This window comes from Barbus barbus, assembly GCF_936440315.1.
Source record: "Barbus barbus genome assembly, chromosome: 44".
NCBI classification, from domain to species: Eukaryota; Metazoa; Chordata; class Actinopteri; order Cypriniformes; family Cyprinidae; genus Barbus; species Barbus barbus.
The window spans coordinates 16,695,982-16,713,973 of NC_136722.1; the positions used below are offsets into that span (position 1 = coordinate 16,695,982).

Below are 17,992 nucleotides of genomic sequence, written 5' to 3' on the forward strand. Positions count from 1 at the left end.
ATGCAGCGAACAAAGGTAGAGGGCTGAGCTGTGGTCCGTTGCTGTTGACGGCGATGGAAACGCTTGGGAGCAATAGTGGAATAAAGTACAGTTCAGAAAACTTTTAGTTGCCCTCTTCCCACACACACATACACGCACGCCTTCTCGTAATTTACCAACCACCTCCCCCTCACACCATGAGACATTTAGTGTCGTATCTGCCAGATTTTCTGTCTGTCTCTGATGACGGAGGAATTGCTTTTAAAGTGGGCATTATGCCAGACCAGCAGCACAATAGAAAAACCAATCTTCCCTCTATTCTGTCTGCTCCGCTGTTATTGTGGAGCTTTAGATAACTGGAGACGTACGTTGCTGGTAGATTGAGCAAGAGAGAGCTGTTTCTGCTGGACGCCGAGGCTGGAGGTTAGAAGTCTCCAGCTGTCTTTGGCCGTGGTCGCTGGAAGGCATCTGAACAATGAGATGAGGTGAATGAACCTTTTGGTCAGTCTGGGAAGTTAAGCCCGGAGAGGAGTTAAAATTACACGCTGCCTTGAAGGAGTTTGTTTGGACGGGCTGCAGTGTGTCGTCTTGGCCAGGGGTGGTGCTGTGGATTGGTTCTGCTGGGATGCATTGCAGGGCTGTGATGGAAGGAGGGCCGTGGTGAATTCATCCCTCTGTTGCTTGATGGTGAAATTGCTGGGCAGTGCTTTATCCATTTGCAGTCTTTTCCTCACTAGATTACCTGATTCCTTCAGAGAGAAAAGACTGATGGAAATTGGCCTCCCAACCCCCCTTCACAGAAATACACACTCACTCACTCATTCACTCACACACACATGCACACAGAGAGTAAGGTAAAGGAAAGAAAATGCCTTCTCTCAAGTATCTATATCCAAGGAAATCACTGTCTGTAACCTGTCCTCTCACCTCAACTCGCAATGCCAGATTCAAACCACTTAGCATGCTCTAACACCTGATCCAGTTGATTTTCATCTCAGTAATGTTTAAAGTTGGGTTGTCGTTAATCTGTTATTTTTGCTTTACTTTATAGTTAATGCAATTAATCTCAAATTTTGTATTTTATACTTTTTTTCCCTTTCGAAATGCAGTTTTACTACTTTTTTTTATATACCTTTTTAATAAATTTAGGATTGAATATATGCATATGTTGTGTGTGTGTGTATACACAGTGCCCTCCAAAAGTATTGGAACAATAAAGACAAAATTGCTCTGTTGGCTGTGGAGTCAAGACATGTATAAAATATGATTAAAAGATGAATATGAGCCAAAACTACAGAATGTCACATTTTATTATTGGGTGATTGAACACATAGATGTTTTACCAGCTAAGAAGTTCAGCACTTTTAGAGTTTCATCCCCCTATCTGATGTGAGCATAAGTATTGGAACAGTTGCCTCACAGGTCGTTCTAAGTGATCAGCTGTGTCCTGTTGCATTAATTCTTCAGATATTAAAAGCAGGGAATGTGTCGTATCAGTTATATCCATTACTTCTGTATTCTGAATCTTGCATTCAAGAATGACACACAAACCAGGATGAAGATGAGGGAGCTGACAGCTAGCGGTTTAAATTGATAACGTTACTGCAGTCCAGATTAGAGGCTGACCAATATATAGTTTTGCCGATTTTATTGGCCGATATGAGTCTGTCACAGATATATCGGTATTGGTGAATGTGGCGCCGATATTAAGTACTTTTTTTTCTTTTTTTTTTCACAGAACATATAGACCTTTTTCCTGAGTAACCGATGAGCATTACGCATTAAACCTTTACGCAGACGAAATGCTTCTAAATGGTGTAATTTAGAGCGCGCTCCATTGTTTGCTATTGGCGACTCAGGTAAGTGTAGTGTAGAGATGCGCGCATGAGCTCAAACTTCACGCGAGTCCGCTGCTTCAAATTATCCGTCCGTCACCCACCCGCACCTATATTTATATATATTTATATTTATGCATTTAGCAGACGCTTTTATCCAAAGCAACTTACATTGCATTCAAGTTACATTTTTTACATTTTATCAGCTCTTGCACCTATATTTGATTCTCACATTACAATAATTCTAAATCTTAGTTTAGCATGATTTAAATGATGAATGGATGGTTCATTTTTAACAGAAGACGTTAGAGCTGATCTGCGTATCACTGCATGCGTTTGTGGCCGCAGGAGCTGATAATTGTAGTCAGTGCTTGTTTATATCAGCCGCGCCGTGTCCCAGAACTCATGCTTATCACATCATGATATCACTCATGCTTACACAGCGTAGTTTGACAGTAACGTTGCAGATTGAAAAGTTAGTATCTTTCTGCAGTCTAATAGACGGCAGTGTGGTGATGGCTTGAGTCTGTTGAATGGTGATTTAACGCTACGTTGTCACCTAGTTGGTGAGATGCAATGCTATAAAGTAAATAGACATTGTCCCCGTCTTTTACTCTCACAATGAGATTATCATACTCATATGCTCATTAGTAGGGTCTATGATTTATTGAAGCTGTGCTTCTTGCACAAACCCGCCCCTGTTGGACTGGCAGTAGCTTGTTGCCCTACACAGTTACCTTGTTTATTTTCTTAATTCAAGTTTTATATATATTGTACCGTGGACTTCATAGTAGTACCGGAGGTAGTACCGTGAGATTTTGATATCACATTCCTAAAAACTACAATTACACATCTACATAAAATAATATTTTTATACTGTAATTTCCATAAGTTTTATATTTTTATAGTACATGTAGTCTTTGAATTGATTTGTATATTTCTAACACTTAGTTTAAACGTTTTTATATATAATATTATATAAATGTTTTAAATATATAATAATAGTATTAAAGGAGTATTGATGGTATGTTTGCTTGTATATATTGTATACTTATAGAACTGCTAATGACATTTTTTAACATCCCATCCAGATTAGAATTTTTAAGGTTGCTATGAACTTTTTCTCCCTTTTTTTTTTTTTTCTTCCAAAAATAATCAAATAAAATAATGTGTATTGAACAGACATTTGTGCTTCTGTTCATATTCATAATAGCCATTTAGAGGTCCGACCAAACAAAATGCAATATCAAATTTGACATCCCAACCAGTTAAGTAAATTTAACACATTACATTCAACTGATTTTTATTCAATTACGACATTTAAATGCGTTAAAAGCATTCAATTTTAAGGCACGTAACCGTAACGTACATCAACAGACCTACTGCTGTCTCTGGCCTTCTGACAGTAAAAATTAATCAAAAAGTCCCATTTGACTCCCATGATCCTCCTGTCCAACCTCCTTCGCCAACGTTCTCTGAGCGGATTATATCGCGCACACGCATTGTGTCTGCACGCAGCATGCGTGGGGTGCTTTTTCTTTGTGTATACCGGCGCATACGCGTGTGAGAAATGAGACATTTAGATGCAGACTCCGAGTCTGATCTACATGTAAACCACAGTCCTCCGCCTGATTGCAACTACTGAGTTAAATGTGGAGGCAATTTCATGCACGGCAGGAGTCCTTCCATAATAAAACAGTTTTTTTCTGCAGTTTCGAAAAAATTTGATATCCCATATCAATGACTTCCAAATCATGTTGAACTCTGATTTCATTCTTTTCATGAAGAGCAATTCATAACATCTTTTAGGCAAGCCCTTTTGCTCCCTCCGTTCTATTTCCTCCTCTCTCTCTCCTGCTCTCCGCATCCATCGCTCTCTGTATCTCTTGCACTTTCTAATTCGCTCTCCCTCTCTGCCTTGTCTCCTCTTAAGTGTGGGCAGTGTGATTATGTTCAGGCAGTAATGTAATTTCACTGCATTGATAAAATAGAAATTGTCCTTTATCTGTGTACTGATAGTGCTCAATTTGCAGGCGAGCTCCTCGGCAACCTCTTCAGGGCACGACGCGCGTGCCCTCCCCCAGCCCTCCTCCCCCACACTCTGCCTGCCTTGAGCTGCTGGAAATCCGCGGGTGCGATTGTCAAATCAATTATTCATTCTGTGCAATTACACTCGCACAAAGAACTTTTCTCTGCTCGGAATGATGATTAAATTAAAAGCTATTCCAGCTGCCTGATAACATCTAATAGAATATTCATAAGCAGCCCAAATGGAATGTATGATCCCCATTAACTTCATCATGCTCACTTAATTACATGCTTGTTATTGTATTTACACCTTGTTAGAGCACATGGAAGCTGATACACTCTCTCTCTCCGGACTGTCTTCACCGTCCTCTGTCGTACCTGCCTTCTCTTTTTTTCGTCCGTTGTTTTGCTCCGAATTCCTCTTTCTTCGGCTGTCTGCTCCACTCTTTTTCTCACGTTGTCCCTCACTATCTCTTCACATCTTTTCTCCCTCTTAAAAATGCTATTTATTTTAAACGCGACCCCTGCCGGGCCGGGAGGGAATGCGAGGTCTCTGACAACCTCTGTGGCTTTTAGGTTTCTTTTATACATTCTGCACACAGTGATTGAGGGAAAAGAATGAAGAAGAGGAGAGGAGAAAGAGGGAAAGAGAACAAAATTATTTTCTCCCACCTTTCAAAAATGATGATGATTGCTTTCCCTTGATCATGCATCATCTTTCTTCAGCCCCCCCCTTTTTCTTTCTTTCCTCAGGTAAATAGTCCCCCTCTCCCTATTCCATGTGCCAGCATTCTGTTTTCTTTCACGTCTCTTTCTTCTTCTAGAGGTAAAAATGTGTGCACGATAATGGTAAGCAGCTCTGCAGATGGTGCGTTTGGAATGCTATCCCCCTTTTTTTGATGTTCGTGTTTGGCCACTTTCTACGATTGACCTTTTTTCCCCATGGGGCAACTCTGTTTCTACTACACCTGCTAATGGAGATGGACTGTGATTGAGTCCTAGACCACCAATTGGGTGCTCAGCAACATTTAGGAGGCACAGATTCAGTCATCTTTCAAGCATAAAAAAAACATTTTGTGTTAATAAAATGTGCAGGGTAATTTTTCAGCCTGGGCATTTTCAAATTCTCAAGGTACATTCATGTAAATACTCGTCTTGGCTCTTTCTTCTGAAAGCAAAGACTTGCTTTTAACACAAGTCTTTGGTTAAAGGCTTTTGATTCAGTCTGTAATTCTCATTCAGTCCTGCTAGCCTGCCGGTGACTCCTCTATCGTCTCTATGGTATTGAAGGCCCTCCTGATGGCATAAATGACCTTGGATATCGACCCGATTGCATGACCCCGTGGCCCCCTGGCAGAAGAGTCTATTTAGCTTTTGCAGACACCTAGCCCCTCTCGCCAGCGCTCTAGCCTCAAACTGCCTGGATTGCTGGTTCCTTATCGATTCTCAAAGACTTTCATTTGAAATGATACTTGATAGACCTCCTCAAGCACATGTCTGTGAGCATAGTTCGATATTATGACTGATATTTTTCTTTTCGCATCAGTTTTTACTCGTTATGGATCCACTCCAGCCCTGCCTGCTACCGGGCTTGTGTTTTGTAGTTGAATGTATGTGGAAGTAAATAAATATCTGATTAAAATATTTGCCAAATATATGGCTGGAAAAATGTCTTATGGTAATTTACTTTCATAAAATACTGTTTTAATATATTATATATTATTTAGTATAATCAAAACTTTTGGTATACACTAGTCTTTTTCAGTAGAGCTTTACTAGTGAATTTAATATTAAAGTGTTTTTTTGTTTGTTTGTTTTTTTTGGCCCCTTGTGCTTTTTAAAGACGGGTTGTACTATAACATGCTAACTAGTCAAACTTTAACTCTGAACTCATAATAAAAAAAAAAAGTACTTTTTTTTTTTTTTTTTTTTTTTTTTTTTTTAAAGAATCTTTTAACTTTTCTTTATTATGATGTTCAATAAATGACAAAAATAAAATGTAGCATCTTGCTATGGATTTTCACTATCACTTTGCTACAGCGACTATATTCTCTTTAAAAATAAAATATTTATTATTAAATACAAAGTAATTTTTTTTTTCCATAATTTTATTTTAATAGTTTGGCTTTAGCAAAATCACAGAACTGTGTCAATTATGTCTTTATAATATAATGCTTTTTATTTATTTTTGATACAGTATAAATGGATGTTTATACATTGAAAATATTTTTTTTTGTTTTAGGGAAGAACAAGGGGATCATAATGGCATCAAAAGGTTTTAGAAGTCTGGTGATTTTTAAATTTTGTTCTCATTCTCTTCTCAGAGAAATTCAAGATTGGCTGGAAAGAAGAAAAGGATGTGTACAAAATGCTGAAGGATGTAACAGACGACGTCCTCTCCACAAGCGGATACTCTGAGGTCAACCTCGCCAAACTTTTCCAGGCCTTTACAGCTCTCAAGTATTGACCAACTGTCCTGAAGCGAACCTGGGTAATCAGATATGGTATAATATTTATGCCTATCCTCCCACCAAGAGAAACCGTATATTGTTATGTTTTCATCTTTTAATTCCTATCTGCTGTAAATACACCTTGTGATTCTGTAAACTATGCTATTTTCTAGCTGACTCGCTTTGCATTTGTAATCCCTGACAGCGTTTTTTTGCCTGACGGCTTGGATGTGAATTAAGGTCAAAGGTGATAAACTCACAGTCAATCTGCATGTAATCACCAAACCTTTTCATGTTTGAGCACCTGTCTCTCGCTCTAATCTGTGTTCTTGTGTCCCATCCCATTTAGCCTTTGTCCAGGTCTAATCGATGATGAATCTGTGGTAAAATGGCCATGATAAGGGGCTAAAGATGCTCTCAACACAAACCCAGCCCCCCACTCCCCAAGTAGCACCACACACACTGGTTTTTTAGAGATAACAATCAGGGGTAATGACAGGAAAGTTCATGGGGGGCTTGTAGCGGTTTTAAGGGGTCTTAGTTCAGTAATGACTTCTCTACTACCCCCTTCATCTTTAACAGCACAGCAATTAGCCAATGATACAGAAGTAGCCAGTGATTTGTGGAGTTTCAAATGATTGAACTTGTGTTTGAAATGCTCTCAGCTGGTATGTTGCAAATTTATAAGACGGATTGCATCGTTGTGGCAGTTTGTGTTGCATATTTTGAATGTTTATTGCTTATAAAAGTGTCTAAAGATTTTTAATTGTTTTTGATACGGAACATCAATAAAAGTATTAAATAAAATGTTCACATTTTCCTTTTTCCCCCCTTTTTGATTATTTTATTTCACCATGCTACAGGGAGTGATGACATTTACACATTTGAAGAGAGCGAGTTAACTTCTCCAAATGGAAGGCTCCATTTTCAAGACCTGGAGAATGGCAAGCCAAGAGTGTGAAAGCGAGGAGATTAGCCCACTTAAATCGAGTTGGTTTTAAGAATGTGGTGCTTCACTCACTCATTCCATGTGTTTATAATGACAGTTACACGATGTCTTAAACCATTTCATCAGATGTCAATTTCCATAAATGCCATGCTTGAAAAAAATCGCCTTAAACGGCTGCGACTAATGGCACCGACCTTGGAGAGTGCAGCAACACTTAAGAGCTACTTTCTGTCCGCAGCTTGACAGAAGGCATTTTGCGCATTGTAGGCCTTTGCTGCTGATGTATTAAACACATATTGGCATATATATATACATTTAGCTTAATGTGCGCTCCGGAACGAAACTTAACAGATGCAAGTAGCTCCCGAATGTTATGTCGCACTTTTACAAGATTAAGTCATCGCATGATGTGGGGCTTTCAGCAGGACATTCCTTTAACCGCGAACGCGCTTTTGTCGTGCCCGCGGAGGCTGTTTTCAAACTGGGCCACTCAATGCAGATGAGGCTTTGCATTAATTTACCCCACTAAGCTAATAAGAATGATTCGTTTTTGTTATGCTAAGCTTTATTGCCTGTCTTTTTGACCAGAATGGTGGTGTTGAGCAAAGCGGTGGACAAGGTTCTCTTTGATGAGGGAATTAGTGCCCTATTCTTTCTCTATTATTCATGGCATCGCGGAATATGTAAGTACCCGTGGGTGTCAAAAGGAAAGCCGGCCCTATTGCAAAGTGCTCCTCGTTTCTCTGAATAGCAGGCTATGAGATGATAAACCGCTTAATACACTGGACTAATTGGATGAGGGTAAAAGAGATGAAGGAATTAAGGCACACCAAAAGGGGACAGGGTTCCAGTGGCCCGCCATTCAGCCCTTTTCACCGTGATTTCTTACTCTACTGCTCCAATAGGAGACGAAAGGCTCATCAAAGCGCCTTTAGTGCTTTCACCTACCCCCGGTGTCTTGAGCTGTGTCGGGATGGAAAAGCATGATTATTCGCTGGTGGTTGAAGTACAGCCAGTGAGCTAAAATCAAGGGAATGCATGTGAAATTTTATGAACTCACAATGTACACGTATTTTGATTTCATGTTGTTTTAGTGTTTCTTGGGAACATGTAAACAATGTCTTTTAAAAGTTACCGTTGATGCAAGAACAAAAATAAAATCCAGTAATTTTTTTCTACAAAGATGCCATTTTGACTGAGGAAAACAAAAATCTCTCTCCTCTTTATTCTTTAATTTTTTTTCTTCCTAATTTTACTAAAGAGATGTAAGGTATCCACCCTGCTACCATCATAAGGATTATTAAATTATGCACAATTCCATAAAACATTTTCTTCATAAAATCTTAAGGACAAGGGTTTGTCAGTATAAGATGATTTTTTTAAAAAATGGAATGCTGCTACCAAGAGTTTGTACAGTAAACTATATTTACAGATTAAAAACGTGATATTAGAAACACTTTTTTTTTTTTCAAATAAAGGCATTGTCGACTTTGAGCACAAGACTAAAATAGCTATACAATTATTAACTTTTTTGAAGATGGATATATATATATATATGTGTGTGTGTGTGTGTGTGTGTGTGTGTATAATTTATTGACACTTAAAGCTATTTTTGTCTGATATAATGTTTAAATTTGGTTTTGAATTGCTTTTTGAAAATGAAACATGCACTCATTTTCCTGGAATGACTTGGTGCCTTTGATTTGTATTGGTGATTCCCAAACAGGTGTTTTGGCACTCTTGAGCATACTTTGTGGTCAGAATTACGTTGGCAATGAATCATTTACACACTCTCCAGAAATAGAGAGGCAAATTTAGTCTCCACAAAGCCTGTTTCTTCCTTCATTCATTCATTGTAAGAAAAAAGTTAAAGAGAAAGTCGCCCTAAGCTCTTCAGGTCAATGCCTCTACAATTGTGGCGAGCGTTCCCCAGAATTGGTTTGCGATTCATTAATAATGTTCACAATAAGATTAAGGCATTCTGGAAAATCTCATAAAAATCCCAACAGAAGTGGGCTGTACGCTCCAGTGGTCCCTTCCACAAATAGAGGGTCTATGCACCTCGCTTGGAGGTATAGGAGAGAAAATTGGTTTCCTTCGCTTAATGCTCCTTTGAACATATTCTCGCATGCCAACATGTTTAATACGGACATGCTGCGAGAGGGGGGTCCTCAACGCGCGATATTTAGGAGAATTATTTGTTGGGCGTTATAGGATCACTGATCCCCACGCCTCCCAACCCGTCTTCATTTCGTTCGTTTCCATCTTCACTGATCCTGCTTGTTTGTGGCGTCATAATGAAACGGATTAGCGCGGGTAAAACAAGTAAAGGAGAAGTCTTTTCAGCGGCGCGCGCGATAAAGAAGAAAATGAATCCTTGAAGTAATTTCACGCGATTTGGTTCGACACCATAGACGGGTCAAATGGGCGAAAATGACTTCGTTTGAATGGAGTAATGGCATCGCTTCGCGCGTGAGATCCAGTGGAGAGGGATTTGGGGAATTAAATAAGGAATTCGAAAGAAAGCCTTTTCGATAAACTGCTTGTTACTTCATTAATGAGAAAGGGATTTAACGGAGTTGGGCATTTACAGATGTTGCGTCCAATTTAGCGCCTCTACAAGTTGTAAGGCCTACAGCGGATGAGATGCCGGAATAATTACAAGCCGCTTTTTGTCAAGCCTTGAAGTATAGAGCCGTCATGAATATCACCATCTGACTAAATACAAAATAAATACGTTATCTTGACATAAATGATTCTCAATAGCAAACTGAAACAAACAAAAAAGGCTCTTTCCACGACATGAATGTTTGTGATTGCAGTTAGCCACACTGAACTGCTGTGGTAATTTAATTGATTAATGTTTTAATTGACCACTTAAATTGTTTTAGTGACGAATAATTACCCATTTACTTCTAGAAATAAACTCTTATGGCTATAAATCGGCACTATAAAAGCATATATAGCCTATATATATGTGTGTGTGTGTGTGTGATCATTAGATGGTAAAGAAATCAAATAAAATCGCAGCTATTCAAGCATTTCAGATTAAAATATATATATATTAGACATTTCGTAACGGATTTTTTTTTTGTGTGTGATTTAAATATAGGCTATATAAAGTTTTATTTGCTTTATTTTAGAACTGCATAAATATTTCGTTTTCCATGTAGTAGTCTAGTAATGTTTTGTTTAATTTTAACTGTTTATTAAAATATGAAAATAAAATGATTGATAGCCTTTAAAAAGTGTAAACTTATTTCAGTAAATTCAATTCGCATTATCAGTTGTAAATAATACAGAAGGGTCTGTTTCGCCAGTTTCTTTTATTCCGACTGACAGGGAAAATTCCCACTGAATAGCAAAACTTCCCGGTCTGGATTTCAAGCTCTCTACCGGGCAGACATAAATAATCATCTAAAAATCTAAAATTTGAAACAAAGGATGAATCTACGTGAAACCATTCCTACAGTACTACACCGAGAGCATATTCTCAAAACATCTTTTGAAATGAACTATTTTTTTCTTGTCATTTTGCCCTCATTTTCATTCCTTTTTTAAACAGAGCTATATATACAGGATACCCTTAACAGATCAGTAAACAGGCTAAAGTTTAGATTTTCACATTGTTCATCCTTAAAACAAAGCATTTCTTTTTCATTATTTTTTTTTCCTCCTAAATATCATATTTAACTCAAGAGTTGGAAATGAACAGAAAGTAAAGCTGAGTATTCGTTTTCAGAAATTTGATTTTGCCAATACTGAGGCCAAACGTGAATGGATATGGTTCAGGATGTTTAGCAGGTTGTGGCAGTTCCCTTTGGCATAATGACCCATCTCTGCTTCAGCACTGAGAGAAGACTAGGAAGAAATGTGGAGTTCTGTGTGTATTGCAGCGTGGTTCCAATGATTCTTCTCTGTCTGGGTGTAAATGTGTCTTTTACCACATTTGCTCCTGACCCAAAGACCCGACGTATTCAATGACATTACCAAGCACAGCCTCCCTAACTTACCTTCTGAGATGCCTACATTACACTCAGAATCTTTATGTTCAGGGTTTTGAAACATGTTTGGTGCACTGTGTAAATTATAGTGATGATGTCCAGTGGGAGGCGCAGTGATTTGGTGACGAATCCAGTGTCAAACGGGTCTCCGGTGTGCTAGTGCTATATGGATTTGGTCGTGCTTTTTGTTGAGATGGTTTCTTTAATATTTTGTTTTGTTTTTAAGGAGAAGGATCAGCACACTTCCTTCCCCGCTGTGCCGGACGGCAAGATGTTCAGTTGGGTCAACTGGGCCGAATGTTCCTTTGCTTTGAGACGCAGAGCTGCGATGCTGGATGCCCTGCGGTCGGCAGCTGTAGAGGATGAGGAAGAAGAAGGTTCTGGTAGGGTTGTCGGCGGCTGCACTGGACTCTCCACTGGCAGTGCAGTTTGGCGCAAGAGAGCGGCGGCCGTGGAAGCACTGGTCAGAGGACCCATACTTGAGAAGAGTCTAAACAGAAGAGAGAGTTCCTGTGATACAATGTACTGCACTCATGATCACACCAGTGATTCTACAGCTAATCTTTAGGTTTAGCAGCAGTCGGATGACTCCAGGGTACAGAACAGAAGAGCCATGGGCATTTATTAGATGTGATAATTACTTTATTGGCATTTATGATTCTATGAGGAACCTTTAACATCAATGGAACCTTGACATTGCACAAAAGGATCTTTAGACTGGAAAAAGGTTCTTTAGATTTTTTAAATGTTCTTCACACAAAGAAAAATGGTTCTTTTAAGAACTGTTTACTGTTCGGTTATTTGGAGAACCCAAAATGGTTCTACTATGGTATTGCTGCAAAAGCTTTTGGAACCATGTGATCGCAAACGGTCTTTACCTGCCAAAAGTAGGTCCAATGAAGGCCGGATGCCTGAACATCGCTGTGCCCAGGAAGGTTCCTAAGCCGAGAGGTGTGGCCGGAGGCATGGCGGAGCTGTTTGGAGGTGGTGCCAGGCCTGGGAATGCAGCAGCAGCTGCCGCTGCGGCGGTCCACGCTGACTCCAGAGCTGGGTGGGGGTGAGGTGGGAAGGGTCCTCCTTCCAGGTAGTGACTCAGGGGGTGAGCGGCTGCCAGCGGCCCGGGAAAGGGCAAGCCTGTGGGGTGAGCCTGGACACCTGCCTTTTCACGTTTCCTCCACTTCGCTCTTCGATTTTGAAACCAAACCTAAGAGTGGGAGAGAGGCCTCATTAAAGTCCAAACTTTACTAATAACTGCTGGTGTTCAGATGAATGCATCTATGCGATTAAGTTTGGAGTGAGGAACACGCTTAAATAGCTGGCCTTGAGAAGTTGTCCCTTCCCGTTTCTGATTCAGAGCCATTAATATTCCACCTGACAGCCTACATGGTCGTTTAAGCATGAGCTTGTCGCTCTTGTTCATGTGCAATATTTGGTTCGCTTTAATGAGGTGACAAATAGGCTGGAAGTCAAGGGTAATTACATGGCCCTAAACTTACGGTCTGTTACCCTAACTTTGCTAATTAAAATCTGGTTCAGGCAGAGCAAAAAACGGTGTGGAGCGTGGTAATTAAGAGCCGTGTTAACAAAAGATGTCGGAATAACAGCTGAACAGCATCCAATAACAATTAATGCACTTTAAATTAAATTCCTCCAAATGTAAGTTGCTTGAAAAGGCTATTTAACTTTCCCACGATCCCCCTCCTAAACCCTGCTAACCCCTGTCCTGCTAAACCCCACCAGGTTGTGCAGCAAGAACATGACCTGCAGACAGGGACTTCATAATGAAGGAAAGTGTCAACAGACAAACCAACAGGGACCTCGGCCCCCCTGACACATGCTCCAAACCGTTTTGCATTACGTGGCCCCTGGGGCATTTATTAGCTTTATCACCTCCTGATCGAGCCTGTTAAGTGATTTGTCCTCCCACATCTCCAAGTTGACATCTGTTGTTTTACATGGCCAATAACCCTGGTAGCTTCCTCGTGTTTGCACTGTCTCTTTGGTTATGAGAGTTGGGCTTGAACATGCGAGCCACGCTTTGAATAGAGAAAGGAGGGGTGGCAAACACCCTTAATAGTCTCTCACTGGTTCCAAGTGCAAAGCATCGGATCAGTGCCGGTCTATTGCAATCACAAAATGGGAAATCAAATAGCATTATCCCCCTACCCCTCCCTCTCCCCCGCGCCGGCGATGAGAATTCAAACACCATTTTCTCCCTGGAATAGCAGTGTTTGCTCTCTCGTTAAGTGCGCTTTTATGAATCAGGGGCGTCTGTGTAATTGCCGCTAAAATGTTCGCTCTATTGTGTATAATAACTTTCGATAACAGGAAAGACCTTGCCATGACGTACAGGGTCATTTAACCAAGTTTACGATTGTCACTTTAAAATGAAATTAAATATAGACCATTAGGTATATTGTCTTAACATCTATAAGTAAGCAAATTGCAAGAATTTGCAGACTCACATCATTTAGTTAATCTTTACCTTCAAAATGTCGATAAGTTGTCATATTATAGGCAATTTCTCTCAATTCGCTGCAATTTAAATGCTTTTAACATCTGAATGGAGTCAAGGTTCTCGATTGTGTTTTATACTCGTTAATATTATTGTGCATTTAAATTCGATCTATTTTATGTTTTATTTTTGTACTCGAAAGGAACAAAAGTAGTAGCACTCACTTGCACGCGCGCTTCTGTCAGATCCAGCCTCATCGCGAGCTCCTCTCTGGAATAGAAAATATAGATCATCAAAATGTGCAGGGATTTTTTTTAACCCACAAACACCGCCTAATTTTGCCTAAATTGTCAGAAACCTATGAAAGCAATTTGGGGCTGATGAGAATCGAACGGATATCTTATAATGGGTCGTTTCGTTGGGCGAGGCTTTAGTGCACTGACTGTAACAACATAATGATGGAAATAATGGCATCTAGACTATTATATGACAATTGAGCATTTACTGAAAATTTACCTGGCTAAATTTATGACAATTATCTACCACGTCAATATAAACATCGATATTTCATCATCAACAACGAACATTTTGGTTAAAGAAAAATGGTCCTCGGGTAAATTTGTCATTAGACAGACTGATGTTTTTTGTTTGATAGGCTTATGTTTGTGGCATATTGATTATTTTTATTTTATGCAACGTGACTATACGAATAACAAATGTGGGGCAATATTTTCAAAATAAAGTTCAAAAACAAAATTCTTATTATTGTTCAAATTGAAACTATATAACAAATTGAAAATAAAGAACATAAATTGTATAGCAACATTTTAATAAACAAAATAGTATAAAGGACAAAGTACATCCGTCTAAAAAATAGGCCTAATTTTATTATGCTATTTTATTTAAAGCATGACATTTTTGTTTGTTTATAATGCTTAACGTAGCCTGTATTTCAGTTTGTCTTGTCGGCATTTTTTATTTGGCTTACTTTTCTAATGCTGTTCCAAAATATCATGAACCCAAAAATTTGCATTTTATCACTGACACTAAAAAATTTGCCTAAAACCCCATCAGAACAGTCAAACTTAAATAAACCTCTTAAGTAAAACTATTAATTTATAGATTAGAGTTTGAAGTAGGCTGCTGCTGGCCTTGAGCTCTTTAAAGGCCCACATATATTTATTTCGACGGTCACGAATGTTCACAGTGATACTGCAGTACAGAATAGTGTGAGTATCAGTCGCATAAGAATAAATTGTACATGACAGGAGTGTGCACACATTTCAGTGATTATTTCTCAGGATGCCACGCCGATTATCTCCTCGATTTAATATAATACGATCAACCGGTGTATTTTTTTTATTTTATTTTTTTCAAGGAAAGCAAAATAGAATAAAAATTTAGCTTCTAAACGGAATATAGCTATATATCCACAACAGAAGTGTTGGCAGCAAAGGTTTTATTTCATGAATCTACCCTTTTTGATTGATTGATTGTTTACATAATATATAATGTTTTCTTAAAAATATACATCTGGGGCTTTGTATGTTTTACAAATATTTGAAATATTAAAAAAATATACATTTATAATTTAAATATAAATATTAAATAGTTAATTTTTTCGAATGTTGATTTGTATTGGAAAAATCATTTAAAGTAGGCTATGGATTATTGATGTCATTTCGATGATAGTTTAAATATAGCGCTATATAAATGCATCATTCATTCATTTAATATATACAGATCTGAATTTAACAATATAATTTTTATTTATTTATATGCATTTTTAATATTTAGGAAAAATACTTATTCTGTTTTTCGTTCATTTAAGGCATGCATTCTGTTCATAATATGACTTTTGTTTTGGTTTGTTTTTTGTCATCGTTGTTGTCAAAATCTATAAACCATAATAAGCGGTAGCCTATATCTACCTGGTGAACACATCAGGGTAGTGTGTTTTCTGGAAGGCCCTCTCCAGTTCCTCCAGCTGATAGCTTGTGAAGGTAGTCCTGTATCTTCTCTGCTTCCGTTTAAGCATCCCCTCCTCCGAGTCGCTGCCGGCCGACAGACACACACTGTCCTCTCCATCTTTTACATCCCCATCGTTGTGCATGCTCTCTTCATCCTTGGAGGACAGGCTGGCGTCTCCGCACGCCTCCTCTTTGACAACGTCCTCTTCAAACTTCAGCGTGCTGAGCTCCACCAGCTCCTGGGCCGTGGCCTCGGGGCTCTGGCCTTCATCACTCTGGCTGAAGGGCGCGTTCTCCCTGTACGACTTGCTACGGCTGATGCTGACTTGTGGTGCTTGGCTGATTTTGAGACTCTCACAGGCTTGGTCCAGCAGTCTCTCCCTCTCACTCTTCTCTAGATGCTCGTGAAACCCCCTCCCGGAGTCCAGGTACTTCCCCCCAGGGCCGTAGAGCCGGCGCAGTTTGGGCGGCAGGTGCATGTCCGATTCAAATGAGTTTTCTTTCGAGGTAACTAGAAAAATAAAAGAATATAATATTTTTAAATGCACCAAGCACCGAATTAAGACAGCATTATATAGCCTATAGCCTACGCAAATTCACCTATTCAGCTTTAGGGATATTGTAAATATTACCCACTCTTAAAAATGTTTTTGGTGGTTCAGCCAAGAACATATCAAGAACCATTTTTGTTGCATAAGGTTCTTTGTTTTTTAATACTGTCAGTTAAAATTAAAACGTTATTTTTACAGGTTCTTCAATACTGTATAGTCATGGCTATCAGATGGTAATTTGATATATACCATGGTAATGAATGATGAAAACATGGATTTATGATTTAATACATTTTTCTTAGACTGATCAAAGTATTGGTCCATTAATAGCAGTTTACTGAGGAACTTAAAAAGACTATCCATTAAGTTGTAAAGCATTTAGGGGTGAAAAAATAGTTTTTTAACAAGTGAAGCATTTCAATGCTGCTCATTTAATTCAGTTTTTTTATTTGAGAGGTTCTCAAAACTTTCAAGACTTTTTCACACCCAGAGGTGTTGCTTTTGACCAGGACACTATTTTTGTACACATTTCTTCAACTATGAAGTTAAATGCTATAGCGAAATCAATTAACTGTGCCATGTTTGTGACAAAACGTAAAACAGCATAAAAGAAATAACGTCAAAGCGTTCAGGCGCTTACCTTCAGCTGACTGGTCGTGATCCGGTCTGACGGGTGCTGGCAAACTTTGCGCTCCCAGTAGTCTGACTTTACACGGGCTTCTTCTGCCCAGTATACTGTCTATGCAGTAGGACGAAAGCACGGTGGGCGACTTGCTTTTACATTCGCTTCGGTCGCGGCTATCGTCGTCGTACTGACTAGTCATATTTGTATCGTCCGAGGTTGTGCTCGAGTGGGTGACTGTTACTCTCTCTCACACTGTATCTGAAACGTGTCTCTTGCCTATCCCACCCTGGCCGCTAATGCCATATGCACTGATCCGCAGTAGCTCCGCTCTCCATTCTGTTGCATTGACGTGTAACGCAAATCTGATTGGCTCCCAAGGGAACAAGGGGGATCTTTATATATTTTTCTATTAAAGTTAAACGGTATGAACTCAGCGAATGTTGTGATGGATTACTGAATTTATCGATAAGCACCTCCACATTTAGACTGAAATTAGATTAATGAAGAAAGACGTTGCAGATAAGTAAAAACTCAAATGGAAAAACATATTCAAAAACATGTTTTATTTACCAAGATGTTTTATTTTGAATCATAACTAAAATGTATTATTATTATTGTATCGTGCCTTTTTAAAATCCCAAATACATACATAAATTAAAATGAATAAAAATAAGAAGGTTTTCAAATAGACTAATATTACACAAAATACACAAATCTATTTATTTTATTGAGAAGAATGCTGAAAGAGCATCTTGCTTTTTCAGTATCATTATTTTTTATTTTATTTTATGTTATTTGATACTGTTCGTGCCATGCACTTATTTTTAGCTATTTTTAAAAAGGACAGAGCCCGTTTGTCTAATTTTGGTTGTTCTGGCTATCTATCTGTTATAGTTGTGAAACTCTCTGATGTTATTTTACACTCTCTGTGCCATAGCCATTTCAAAAAGGGGACCCAAGCCCATTTAGAGGCAAGGCCTGCCCTGGTGAATCGTTCACCTGGTCCTCGTGTGCTTATACACACCTAGCCTAATTGCCTGTCCTCAAAGTGAAGCGATCAGATAGCCATATAGATGATTGACTTAAAAAGTGAGGGTGGTGATAATAGGCCGATGAGAGCTTACTGCAGGTAACTAGACTCCAGAA

The 17,992-nt window shown here is 38.9% G+C and overlaps 2 protein-coding genes across 2 annotated transcripts in view; one reads left to right on the top strand and one right to left on the bottom strand.

Annotated features, from left to right (window-relative positions):
• LOC306863446 (DNA polymerase alpha catalytic subunit-like) overlaps positions 1–7,119 on the top strand; it is a 69,275-nt gene extending 62,156 nt beyond the window's left edge. Inside the window, exon 37 of the mRNA XM_079406783.1 lies at positions 6,167–7,119. Coding sequence (XP_079262909.1) covers positions 6,167–6,309 — 143 coding nt within the window. The 3' untranslated portion in view covers positions 6,310–7,119. The remainder of the gene's footprint in view (positions 1–6,166) is intronic.
• A 3,436-nt stretch (positions 7,120–10,555) lies between these two features.
• On the bottom strand, positions 10,556–17,184 carry LOC306863452 (aristaless-related homeobox protein-like). The gene is made up of 5 exons (XM_079406794.1): positions 16,862–17,184; positions 15,632–16,181; positions 13,925–13,970; positions 12,124–12,449; positions 10,556–11,735 (listed from the first exon to the last, which is right to left on the bottom strand). Exons 1-5 carry the CDS (start codon positions 17,043–17,045, stop codon positions 11,480–11,482), a joined length of 1,362 nt encoding a protein of 453 aa, XP_079262920.1. The 5' UTR covers positions 17,046–17,184; the 3' UTR covers positions 10,556–11,479.
• Between the last annotated feature and the right edge of the window lie 808 nt (positions 17,185–17,992).

Bases quoted from the DNA above. Each gene is read 5' to 3' on its own strand.
- LOC306863452 (XM_079406794.1), bottom strand. From the start codon at position 17,045: ATGACTAGTCAGTACGACGACGATAGCCGCGACCGAAGCGAATGTAAA. The intron at 12,450-13,924 runs GTGAGTGCTACT...TCCCACTCTTAG, and splicing joins TGACAGAAGCGCGCGTGCAA to GTTTGGTTTCAAAATCGAAG. The intron at 11,736-12,123 runs GTAAAGACCGTT...TCTTCTGTTTAG, and splicing joins ATTGGACCTACTTTTGGCAG to ACTCTTCTCAAGTATGGGTC.